This window comes from Hemitrygon akajei, chromosome 7 (assembly GCF_048418815.1).
Source record: "Hemitrygon akajei chromosome 7, sHemAka1.3, whole genome shotgun sequence".
NCBI classification, from domain to species: domain Eukaryota; kingdom Metazoa; phylum Chordata; class Chondrichthyes; order Myliobatiformes; family Dasyatidae; genus Hemitrygon; species Hemitrygon akajei.
In genome coordinates, this window is record NC_133130.1 from 183,454,450 (window position 1) to 183,466,473 (window position 12,024).

Genomic DNA, 12,024 nt, shown 5'->3' on the forward strand with positions numbered 1-12,024 from the left:
GGTGGGGTTTCTATGCCACTGTGTTGAGTTTCTTCGTGAGAGACATGGATGAGGAAATGCATTTTAAACATGTTCACATGTCGGCAGGTAGATTTAACGATTTGGTTCATCTATTTTGCATCGGTGTACAAACCTGAAGAAGCAACCAGAAATGTGTAGGAGGAAATGCGATGCTACCAAGCGGACCAATCACAGTTGTTGCAGTCTGTATCGCCACGACGCACGAGTTACTTTTTTGGGGAGGTGCACGTCACCCTGCGGCGTAGGGTATGTGGTATTTACAGCATACATGCGACGCAAAAGTATAAATCAGGCTTAAGATCCAAGTACACACCTTTATAAAACACGGGTTAGGCTACATTTGGAATAATGTGTGCAGTTCTGATTGTCACAAAGGGCTTACTACTGTTGAGAGGATGCAGACAAAGTTCACCAGGATGGTGTTTGGGATGGAATGTTTCAGCTCTGAAGAGGGAGTTGGATAGACTGGGCTTGTTTTTCTTGAAGCAGAGGACTCTGTAAATCTGAAAAAGGTCTACAAATTTTCAAGGCGGCAGTGAGAAACTTTTCCCCATTTCAGAGGTGTTAAAGATTAGAGGGCATAGATCTAAGGTGAGGTTCAGAGGACATCTGAGGAAGATTTTTTCACCCAGAGGATGGATGCAATCTGGAATATCCTGCCTGAGAAGATGAAGGAGACAGGTATTCTCACAACATTTAAACAGCATCTGGATGAACATTTTAATTCACAAAAGCATTGAAAGCTATAGACTCAATTAGGATAGCACTTGATACTCATATGAACATGGTGCAGCGAAGGATCTGTTTCTACCCTGTCTGACTCTACTATACTATACTGATGTGAAAACTGAGACAGATGTTAGGACTCATTCAGGAGCCTTGTTATAGTTGCATTGCAATCCCCTGTAGCGATGAGTGACAAAAATGAAATGGCTAAATTATTGATTTAAATTGCTGAGAGTGATGTGGCTTTCATCAATTTTTGCTTACAATGATTAGCGCCGTTATGATAACTGACAAGGAGAATGAACAGAGTAACTAAGGCACTTTAGGATTAGATATGGATTGGATTTTGAGAGGTTAGGTTTTTTTTTGGATCAACAAATTGATTCAAAAATTGATTTATTCTATGCTTGTAATCAGTTGTGCTGTGGTAGTAAAGTCAGCCACAATTAGGACTTTAAGGTCCTTACAGCAGTTGAATCAAGTCATGAATGGAATAGGTATGTACTTATAGAAGGAACGAAATCATTCCACTCTCATCTGTAGGTGCTGCAAGATGATTCAGTAAAACAATGCTGGCTCTACCCAAACAGAGGACAAAATATTTTAAGATTTGGTTAAATTAGTTACATGGTGGTCCCAAAGTTAAAAGTTCAAACTAAATATACACAATCCTGGAATTTGTTTTCTTGCGGGCATGTACAATAAATTCAAGAAACACAATAGAATCAATGAAAGACCACATCCAACAGGACAAAGAACCATTGTGCAAGAACAATAAAATGTGCAAATACAAAAGATAAAACAACAAATAAATAAGTAAATATCAAGAACATGAGGAACATGAGATAAGCTTTTGAAAGTGAGTCTATAGATAGTAGAAACAGTTCAGTGATGGAGCAAGTAAGGTTGACTGATGGTTGAGGGGTAATAAATGTTCCTGAACCTGGTGGATCAGCTTAATAGCTGGAATTAACCCTCAGATAAATCAGCTGTAAATTTTGTAGAAGACTGCAGACAGATTAATGAACATGACAAGAATTTTGCAGAATAGTAATCCTGGTGTAATCCATATGTGCAAATTCAAAGTTGATCAGTAAAAAAATCAAATGTTATGCAGAAATTTAATTTTTGTTCAAGCAATGGAGATTCAAACAAGCATAAAATTTCTAACAGCATTTAGTGAAGGTACTAAAATTAAGACAGAAGAGCAAACTTAATAAAGAAAGCTATCACCATGGCAGTGCACAATATGAACTGCATTCTGGCACAATTTGTTGGACGTTACTGTGCTATGAAAAGACAGCAGTTCATCTGAAAACAAAGCAAAGCCGTGGCAAATTAAAGCTAAAACAGTGCAAAGATCATGGTAATTGTAAGTAAACTAGAAAAAGATATGACCTTGATGGATTGTATAAATCGTTTACTGTCAGAATCCAACTGAACTGGTCCATACATAACAGTGTCAATGAACTTGCTGCCACAAAATTGAGAGTAGATATTTGAATTATACTAGCAAGATTGTATAGGGAAGTGTTATCCAACTCCCTTTAGATCTACCCTGAGGAACCAAGATGATGCAAATGTGCAGATAGAGTGAAAAGAGTAAAAAATTTTAAATCTTGCATTTCTGATCAAGCATTCTACTTAATAGGTTGGAAATGGCCATCAAAGAGGAGGCTGGATTGAGGAGGAAACAAAACCAAGAAACAGTTGTAAACCTAAGAGATTTTGCAGACACTGGAAACCTTGTGCAACACACACAAATGTTGGATGAACACAGGTCAGCAGCCCCTTGGAGGGGAATAAACAATCAACGTTTTGACCAGAGACCCTTCAACAGAACTGGAACAGAAGGGGTCAGAAGCCAAATTAAGGAGTGTAAGCTAGCAAGTGATAAGTAAGAACCCATGAGGAGGAAGATGGGAGGGTTGGGTAGGGGAGAGGGCAAAGTAATAAGCTGGGAGGGGATGGGTGGAAGAGGTAAAGGCTGAAGAAGGAATCTAATAGGGGAGGATGGAGGACCATGGAAGAATGGGCAGGAGAGGAACCAGAGAGAGGCAGGTAGGAAAAGGAAAAGGTAGCGGATAACCAGAATGAAGCATGAAGAAAAGGGGGAGGGAAGAGAAAGAGGAAAAACTGAAGTTAGAGAATTCGGTTCATGCCATCAAATTGGAAGTTAACCAGATGGAGTATGTTGCTTCTCCAACCTGAGTGAGGCTTCATCGTGACAGTAGAGAAGGCCACGTGGGCAAATATACTAGTATGGGAATGGGAAATCAAATTGAAATTAGAAGCCACCAGGAGATCATACATTTGGTGCTGTACAGAACAAACGTGCTCAACAAAGCAATTCCCCAATTTGAGTTGCATTAGGAGACTGCACTGTAAGCTCTAGATACAATAGAACCCAACAGACTCAAAAGGTGAAGTGTTGCCTCACCTGGAAGGACTGCTTAGGGCCCTGAACGTTGGTGAGGAAGGAGTTGTAGCGCTAGGTGTGCCACTCATCATGCAGCAGGGATGTGCCATGAGACATCAGTGAGAAGGGACCAATGGACAAAGGAGTGGAAGAGGAGGAAAGATATGCTAGTACCAAATCCCTCAGGATATGGCAGAAACACTGGGGCATGCAGAAGTTTGGGCACCCCTGGTCAAAATTTCTATTACTGTGAATAGCTAAGTGAGTAAAAAGATTACCTGATTTCCAAAAGGCATAAAGTTAAAGATGACACATTTCTTTAATATTTTAAGCAAGATTACTTTATTTCCATCTTTTATAGCTTCAAAACAACAAAAAAGGAAAAGGGCCAGACGCAAATGTTTGGGCACCCTGCATGATCAGTACTTAGTAACACCCCCTTTGCCAAGTATCACAGCATGTAAACACTTTCTGTAGCCAGCCAAGAGTCTTTAAATTCTTGTTTGGGGGATTTTCGCCTATTCTTCCTTGCAAAAGGCTTCTAGTTCTGTGAGATTCTTGGACCGTCTTGCATGCACTGCTCTTTTGAGGTCTATCCACAGATTTTCGATGATGTTAGGTCAGGGGACCATGAAGGCCATGGTAAAACCCTCAGCTTGCACCTCTTGAGGCAGTCCATTGTCTTCTCCGTGGATTGTCAACTGGTTGTGCTGGAGAAGCTTGTGTGGTCCTGAAATCCTGAGAGCAATGCCATCTGGAGCTATGCTCCTGGTAGGGTCACCCATGGTGGTAAGGTCAAAGGTGAGCTCCCTGACAAAGAACAATCTAACCAAGACCTCAACGGTGGAATAGGCAGATGAAGTTACTTCGAACACAATGTCTGTGAAGGCGGATGAAGGCTGCAACAAATCCATCAGCTCTAATCGTCGTAGTTTCCATGCCACTGGAATTGTTGGTTGATTTGTGAAGTTTTGTGTGCTTCTGGGAGTGAAATATCAAGTACACATTAAACAATTACACGAACAGACATCTTCGCTCTGTGGAAATGGAACGAAGAACATCATACTCGACCTCGAGGGATAGCCATGACGACAATGAGTCCATTGTGGATTTTGAGGTGTGTTTAGGATCATTATCCTGTTGTAGAAGCCATCCTCTTTTCATCTTCAGCTTTTTTTTTTAAACAGACGGTGTGATGTTTGCTTCCAGAATTTGCTGGTATTTAATTGGATTCATTCTTGCCTCTACTAGTGAAATGTTCCCCGTGGTACTGGCTGCTACACAAGCCCAAAGCATTATCGATCCACTCCCATGCTTAACAGTTGAAGCGGTGTTCTTTTCATGAAGTTCTGCAACCTTTTTTCTCCAAACATACCTCTGCTCATTGTGGCCAAAAAGTTCTATTTTAACTTCTTCAGTCCACAGGACTTGTTTCCAAAATGCAGCCTTGTTTAGATGTTTCTTTGCAAACTTCTGATGCTGAATCTTGTGGTGAGGACACAGGAAAGGTTTTCTTCTGATGACTCTTCCATGAAGGTCATATTTGTGCAGGTATCACTGCACAATAGAACAGTGCACCTCCACTCCAGGATCTGCTAAATCCTCCTGAAGATCTTTTGCAGTCAAATGGGGGTTTTGATTTGCCTTTCTAGCAATCCTACGAGCAGTTCTCTCAGAAAGTTTTTTTGGTCTTCCAGACCTCAACTTGACTTCCACCGTTCCTGTTAACTGCCATTTCCTAATTACATTACGAACTGAGGAAACGGCTACCTGAAAACGCTTTGCTATCTTCTTATAGCCTTCTCCTGCTTTGTGGGAATCATTTATTTTAATTTTCAGAGTGCTAGGCTGCTGCTTAGATGAGCCCATGGCTGCTGATTGTTGGGACAAGGTTTGAGTAGTCAGGGTATTTATAAAGCTTTGAAATTTGCATCACCTGGCCTTTCCTAACAATGACTGTGAACAAGCCACAGCTAATTAAGGTCTGAGATCTTGGTAAAAGTTATCTGAGAGCTTATATCTCTTGGGGTGCCCAAACTTCTGCATGGTGCTTCTTTCCTTTTTTTTCCCCACTCAAATTGTACAAAACAAAAATAATACACTAATCATGAGTTGAGAATTAAGGGGCAAAAATTTAGGGGTAACACGAGGGGGAACTTCTTTACTCAGAGAGTGGTAGCTGTGTGGAATGAGCTTCCAGTAGAAGTGGTAGAAGCCGGTTTGGTATTGTCATTTAAAGTAAAATTGGATAGGTATATGGACAGGAAAGGAATGGAAGGTTATGGGCTGAGTGCAGGTAGGTGGGACTAGGTGAGAGTAAGCGTTCCGTACGGACTAGAAGGGCCGAGATGGCCTGTTCCCATGCTGTAATTGTTATATGGTTATACATGGTTATATATCTTGCTTAAAATGTTGAAAAGAATGCTTCATCTTTAACTTTATGACTTTTGGAGATCAGTTCATCTTCCACTCACTTAACTATTCACGGTAACAGAAATTTTGACCGGGGTGCCCAAACTTTTGCATGCCACTGTATATGCTAGGTATGGAGGCTCATGGGGTGGTAGACAAGGGGAAAAATGTCCCTGTCATAATGGCAGGAAGATGAAGTGAGGGCAAATGTCTGGGAAATGTAGGAGATGCGACTGAGGACAGAATCAATGGTGACGGAAGGGAAACACTGGTCTTTTTTTTAAAAAAAAGGACATCTCAGATGCTCCAGAATGGAAAACCTGATTCTGAGAACAGATATGGTGGAGATGGAGGAACTGAGAGAAGGGGAAAGCAATTTGATAACTGAAAGTCAATAGGTTTGTGAAAGACGTCAGAGATGGAAAAAGAAAGTTTGCTCTAGACATGCTTGATGAAGTTGGTAGCATTTCAGATCTAAGACAATATTTAGGATCCATGAGAATCCTTTTCTTCTTAATATCTTTTAGTGAAAAGGGCAGAAAAAAATGGTTTCAATGGCTGAATTGTTTGTTATATTATTTTGAGCAATCAAAATCAGGTTTATTATCACTGGCATGTGACGTGAAATTTGTTAACTTAGTAGTAGCAGTTCTAATTCAATACATAACAGTGTAGAAAAAAATAGTAATAATAATAATATTCAGTATACTTTGTACAGTATAAGTACATTGAATAGATTAAAAATCATGCAAAAAACAGAAATACTATATATTTTTAAAAAGTGAGGTAGTGTCCAAGGATTCAATGTCCATTTAGGAGTTGGATGGCAGAGGGGAAGAAGGTGTTCCTGAATCGCTGAGAGTGTGTTTTCAGGCTTCTGTACCTCTTACCTGATGGTAACAGTGAGAAAAGGGCATGCCCTGGGTGTTGGAGGTCCTTAATAATGGACACTGCCTTTCTGAGACACTGCTCCTTGAAAATGTCCTGGGTACTTTGTAGGCTAGTACCCAAGATGGAGCTGACTAGATTTACAACCCTTTGCAGCTTCTTTCGGTCCTGTGCAGTAGCCCCCCCACACCAGACAGTGATGCAGCCTGTCAGAATGCTCTCCACGGTACATCTAGAGAAGTTTTTGAATGTATTTGTTGAAATACCAAATCTCTTCAAACTCCTAATAAAGTATAGCTGCTGTCTTGCCTTCTTTATAACTGTATCAATATGTTGGGACCAGGTTAGACTCTCAGAGATCTTGACACCGAGGAACTTGAAACTGCTCACTCTCTCCACTTCTGATCCCTCTATGAGGATTGGTAAGTCTTCCTTTGTTTTACGCTTCCTGAAGTCCATAATCAACCTTTTTGTCTTACTGACGTTGACTACCAGGTTGCTGCTGCGGCACCACTCCACTAGTTAGCATTCCTCACTCCTGTACGCCCTTACTTCACCACCTGAGATTCTACTAACAATGGTTGTCTCATCAGCAAATTTATAGATGGTATTTGAGCTATGCCTAGCCACACAGTCGTGGGTATATAGAGAGTAGAGCAGTGGGCTAAGCACACATTCCCGAGGTGCGCCAGTGTCAATCGTCAGTGAGGAGGATATGTTATCACCAATCCGCACAGATTGCGGTCTTCCAGATAGGAAGTCCAGGATCCAATCAGAGAGGGAGGTACAGAGGCCCAGGTCTGCAAATTCTCAATCAGGATTGTGGGAATGATGGTATTAAATGCTGACGTAGGTGTTTGTGTTGTCCAGGTAGTCTAAAGCCGCATGGAGAACCATTGAGACTGCATCTACCGCTGACCTATTGTGGTGACAGGCAAATTGCAATGGGTCCAGGTCCTTGCTGAGGCAGAAGTTCAGTCTAGTCATGACCAGCCTCTCAGAGCACTTCATCACTGTAGATGATTAAGTCATTAAGGAAGCTCACATTATTCTTCTTGGGCAGTGGTATAACTGTTGCCTTTTTGAAGCAAGTGGGAACTTCCACCCATAGCAGTGAGAAGTTGAAAAATGTCCTTGAATACTCCCGCCAGTTGGTTGGCACAGGTTTTCAAAACCTTACCAGGTACTCCATCAGGACCTCCCGCCTTGCGAGGGTTCACTCTCTTTAAAGACAGCCTAACATCGGCCTCTGAGACAGAGATCACAAGGTTATCAGGTGCAGCAGGGATCTTCACAGCTGTAGTTGTATTCTCCCTTTCAAAGCAGGCAAGGAAGGCATTGAGTTCATCTGGTAGTGAAGCATCATTGCCATTCATGCAATAGGGTTTTGTTTTGTAGGAAGTAATGTCTTGCAAGCCCTGCCAGAGTTGTCATGCATCTAATGTCATCTCCAACCTCAAGCAATATCATAATGATAAAAGGAACCACATTGGTACATTGTGTAGGCAAAGTTTTAGTTCCTCACATTTTGGATATGTATAGAGTTAATCAATCCCAATACTACACAAGGATTAAAGACACTCAATTATTAGTCTTTCATCTTCAAAACTACTTTAACCAATTTAACAATCAAAATCCAAGAAAGGCATTATGTAGGCACAAAAAATCTGAAGCAGGATACACACCAAGAAATAAGAAAATGGTATTACAAGCACAAGCCAAGTAATGTGTGAAGACACCTTATAAATGGCTCAACTTCTCAGACAGGGTAAGTGGTAATGTCTACAGGTTTTACATTAGCACATGTAAACATTAACAACTTGCAAACCAGAGAGGTCAGCAGTGCTAGAAAGCATGGAAAGGAGCTCTGTACTGCACAATTGTGTTTTCCCATACACTCCAGATGGCAAGCTCACCATGAAAAGATAAATAAATCTGCCCTGGAATACTAGAAAGTCACTAGAAAAAGGAATTAAAATAAATCTTAATTAGAATCTCTCACTCACCATTTTGACTGGAGACTGTGTGAGGTCCGATTCTGAAACTGGCATATCATCACTCTCCATTACATAAATGCCTTTGCGTGACAATGCTTGAATGACAGGTTGGTGACCCTGCAATGCAGCCACCTGATCCCCCTTTAAAATTAGGCTGCACACACGACAATAGAGTTCACTGGATAGCAACAGCTTGATCACTGGTGGCTTAATATGTTCCTGTTCATATTGGTCTGTGTAGAAAGCATCCCTTAAATCCTCAGGAATATTATCTGCAATGAACCACAGAAGGAATCAGGAGAATATATAAATTTGCAGCTAGAAAATCACATTTACATCAAAGTTGAAAAGTTCAAAGTAAATATATTATTGTCAACATATATTCATTTTCTTATAGGCATTCATAGTAAATAGACAAACAACAGAAACCATGAAAAACTGCACACGACAAAAATGGACAAACAACCAATGTGCAAAAGACAACAAGCTGTGCGAACGCAAATAAGAGAATTCAACAAACAACAAAATCATGAACACAAGTTGTAGATTCTTTAAAAATGATTCCGTAAGTTGTGGAATCTGTTCAGCATTGAGGTGAGTGAAGTTCAAGAGTCTGAATGTTGAGGAATAATAACTGTTCATAAACCTGGTGGTGTGGGACGGAAGGCTCCTGTACCTCCTTCCTGATGGCAGCAGCGAGAAGAAAGCATGGCCTGGATGATGCAGGTTCTTGATGAAACATGCTATTTTCCTGCAACAGTATTCCTCGTTGTTGTGCTCAATGGTGGGGTGGGCTTTACCTATGATGGACTGCGCTGTACCCACTTTTTATAGTTATGTTTCTGTTCAATGGCATTAAGTGTTCCTAAATCAGGCCGTGATGTAACCAGTCAGTATATGCTCCACCGTCCATCTATAGAAACTTGTCAAAGTTTAAGATGACGTGCCTAATCTGCACAAACTGCTAAGAAAGTAGAGGCGCTGCTGTGTCTTCTTTGTAATGGCAGTTGTGCTGGACCCAGAACAGATCCTCTGAAATGATAACAGCAAGGAAGCTAAAGTTGCTGACTCTCTCCACCTCTGATCCCGATGGAGGATGGACCTCCAGTCCCCCACCCCCCCCCCCCACCGCCAATAGTCAATAAACAGCTCTTTGGTTTTGCGGACATTGAGTGAGAGATTGTTGTGGCACCATTCAGCCGGAGTCTCAATCTCCCTTCTATACACTGATTTGTCACCATCTTTGATTCTGTAAGACCACAAGATATAAGAGCAGAAATAGGCTATTTGGACCCATCGAGTCTGCTTCACATCATGGCTTATACATTTTCCCTCTCAGCCCCAATCTCCTGCCTTCTCCCCAAATCCCTTCATGCCCTGACTAAGCAAGAATCTACCTCTGCCTTAAATACACCCAATAACTTGGTCTCCATAGCCACCTGTGGCAATGAATTCCACAGATTCACCCACCACAGTAGTGTCAGTAGCAAATGTAAATATGGCATTAGAGCTGTACTTAGTCTCAGCCATAAGTATATCATACAATCTTCCACATATTATCAATGATTATATCCTTAAATGACACTGGGGGTTACAACATTTATATCTCTATTCATTTTAACTCATTACTGAATTTAACAGACCCAAAGTAATTTCCTCCAGGTGACACATAATCACATTATTTTTTAAATATTAATTTAACTAACAGTTTTCATGTAATAAAACAGTTAAGACTCTTAAATAAAATTAGGTACCAGGGCAAATGTGGATTGGAAATTCTGGGCAGTATCAAAACTGACATAGATCAGAAAGCATAAACTGTGATTCAATACACAAGACAACAGTGGAGGTGAACTTTGAAGTAAAAGAACCTAACAATGTTCAAAATGCATGAGCAATAGTCTTGAGAACTTAATATGAAAATAGATATGCAAGGAGAGATTTGGATTAGTTATAGATGTACACAACAAGCTAGTAAGTTGTTAATAAACCAAGTTTTGGTATGCAAATTGAGAATGAATTAGGGCAACACACACAAAATGCTGGTGGAACGCAGCAGGCCAGGCAGCATCTATAGGGAGAAGCACTATTGACGTTTCGGGTCGAGACCCTTCATCAGTCCTGACAAAGGGCCTCGGCCCAAAACGTCGACAGAGTTTCTCCCTATAGATGCTGCCTGGCCTGCTGTGTTCCACCAGCATTTTGTGTGTTGCTTGAATTTCCTGCATCTGCAGATTCCCTCGTGTTTGCTTTTTAAATGAGATGGGGGAAAGCTTAGTGGCATTCTTAATGTAGAACATAAAGCAAGGTTAACTGATTCAAGGTCTGTTTGCCTGTGCAGTTAGAAAGAGAAATGGAAACAGTAACTAAGGTGCAATGATGTGAATAGAATGGTTTCAGTGTCAAAGATTCTAACATATCAGTACAGTTACATAATTACACAATGTACAGAAACTTGCACTGTTCTGCAGGGGTCGGTGTTGAGACTGCTTCTTTTCACATTATATGTCAATTGATTGCTTTGCAGCCAAGTTTGCAGACAATATAAAGATAGGTGGTGGAACTGGTAGCATTGAGAAAGCAGGAAGTCTGCAGAACACAAGACAGATTGGAAGAATGGGCAGTGACAGATTGAATATAGTGTAGGGAAGTGTATGGTCATGCACTTTAGTAGAAGGAATAAAGGCGCAGCCTGTTTTCTAAACTGTGAGAAAATTTCAAAACTCAAGAGGTGCAAAGAGACTTGGGAGTCCTTGTGTAGGATTCCCTAAAGATCAACTTGCAGGTTATTTTGGTGGTAAGCAAGGAAAAAATATTCATTCTGGAAGGACCAGTTTATAAGAGCAAGGATGTAATGCTGAGACTTCATACGGCATTGGTCAGGTTACATTTGGAGTGTTGTGTGCTGTTTTGGGCAATGGATGTGCTGGCAATAGAGAGGGTCCAAAGGAGGCTGCCAAGAATAATTCTGGGAATGAAAGCATTAACGTATCAGAAACATTTGATGGTGCTGGGCCTGAACTCACTGGAGTTTAAAAGAATGAAGAGGAATCTCATTGAAGTCTATCAAATATTGAAAGACCTTGATAGAATAGATGAGGAAAGGGTGTTTCCTATAGTGGACAAGTCTAGGACCAGGGACACAGCCTCAGAATAGAGGGTCATCCACTTAGAACAGAAATCAGAATCTTTTTTTTAGCAAGAAGGTAGTGAATCTGTGGAATTCATTGCCACAGACAGCAGTGGAGGAAATGTCATTGGGTATATTTAAAGCGGAGGTTGATAAGTTCTTGATTTGTCAGGACGTCAAAGGTTACAGTGAGAAGGAAGGAGAATGGGGTTGGAGTAATAAATCAGCCATGATGGAATGGTGGAACAGACGCAATAGGTCGAATGGACTAATTCTGCTCCTATGTCTTATGGTCTACTTACTGATCTGCAAACAACATCCATCTTGACTTGCATTTAAAGAATGCACATTTTGCCCTTTAAAACCCATACTGGGACATGGGTCCATAAAGCAGTTACAGATATGGAAGTCTAAATTTTTCCAATCTTGTT

General features: G+C 40.9%; 1 protein-coding gene across 3 annotated transcripts in view; it reads right to left on the bottom strand.

The window, feature by feature from the left end:
• The window catches only part of camsap1b (calmodulin regulated spectrin-associated protein 1b), a 138,707-nt gene that overhangs the window by 80,551 nt on the left and 46,132 nt on the right, over window positions 1–12,024 (bottom strand). For all 3 annotated transcript variants that reach the window (XM_073052849.1, XM_073052848.1, XM_073052847.1), the window contains exon 2: window positions 8,473–8,735. In XM_073052849.1, the coding sequence (XP_072908950.1) occupies window positions 8,473–8,735 (263 nt within the window). The remainder of the gene's footprint in view (window positions 1–8,472; window positions 8,736–12,024) is intronic.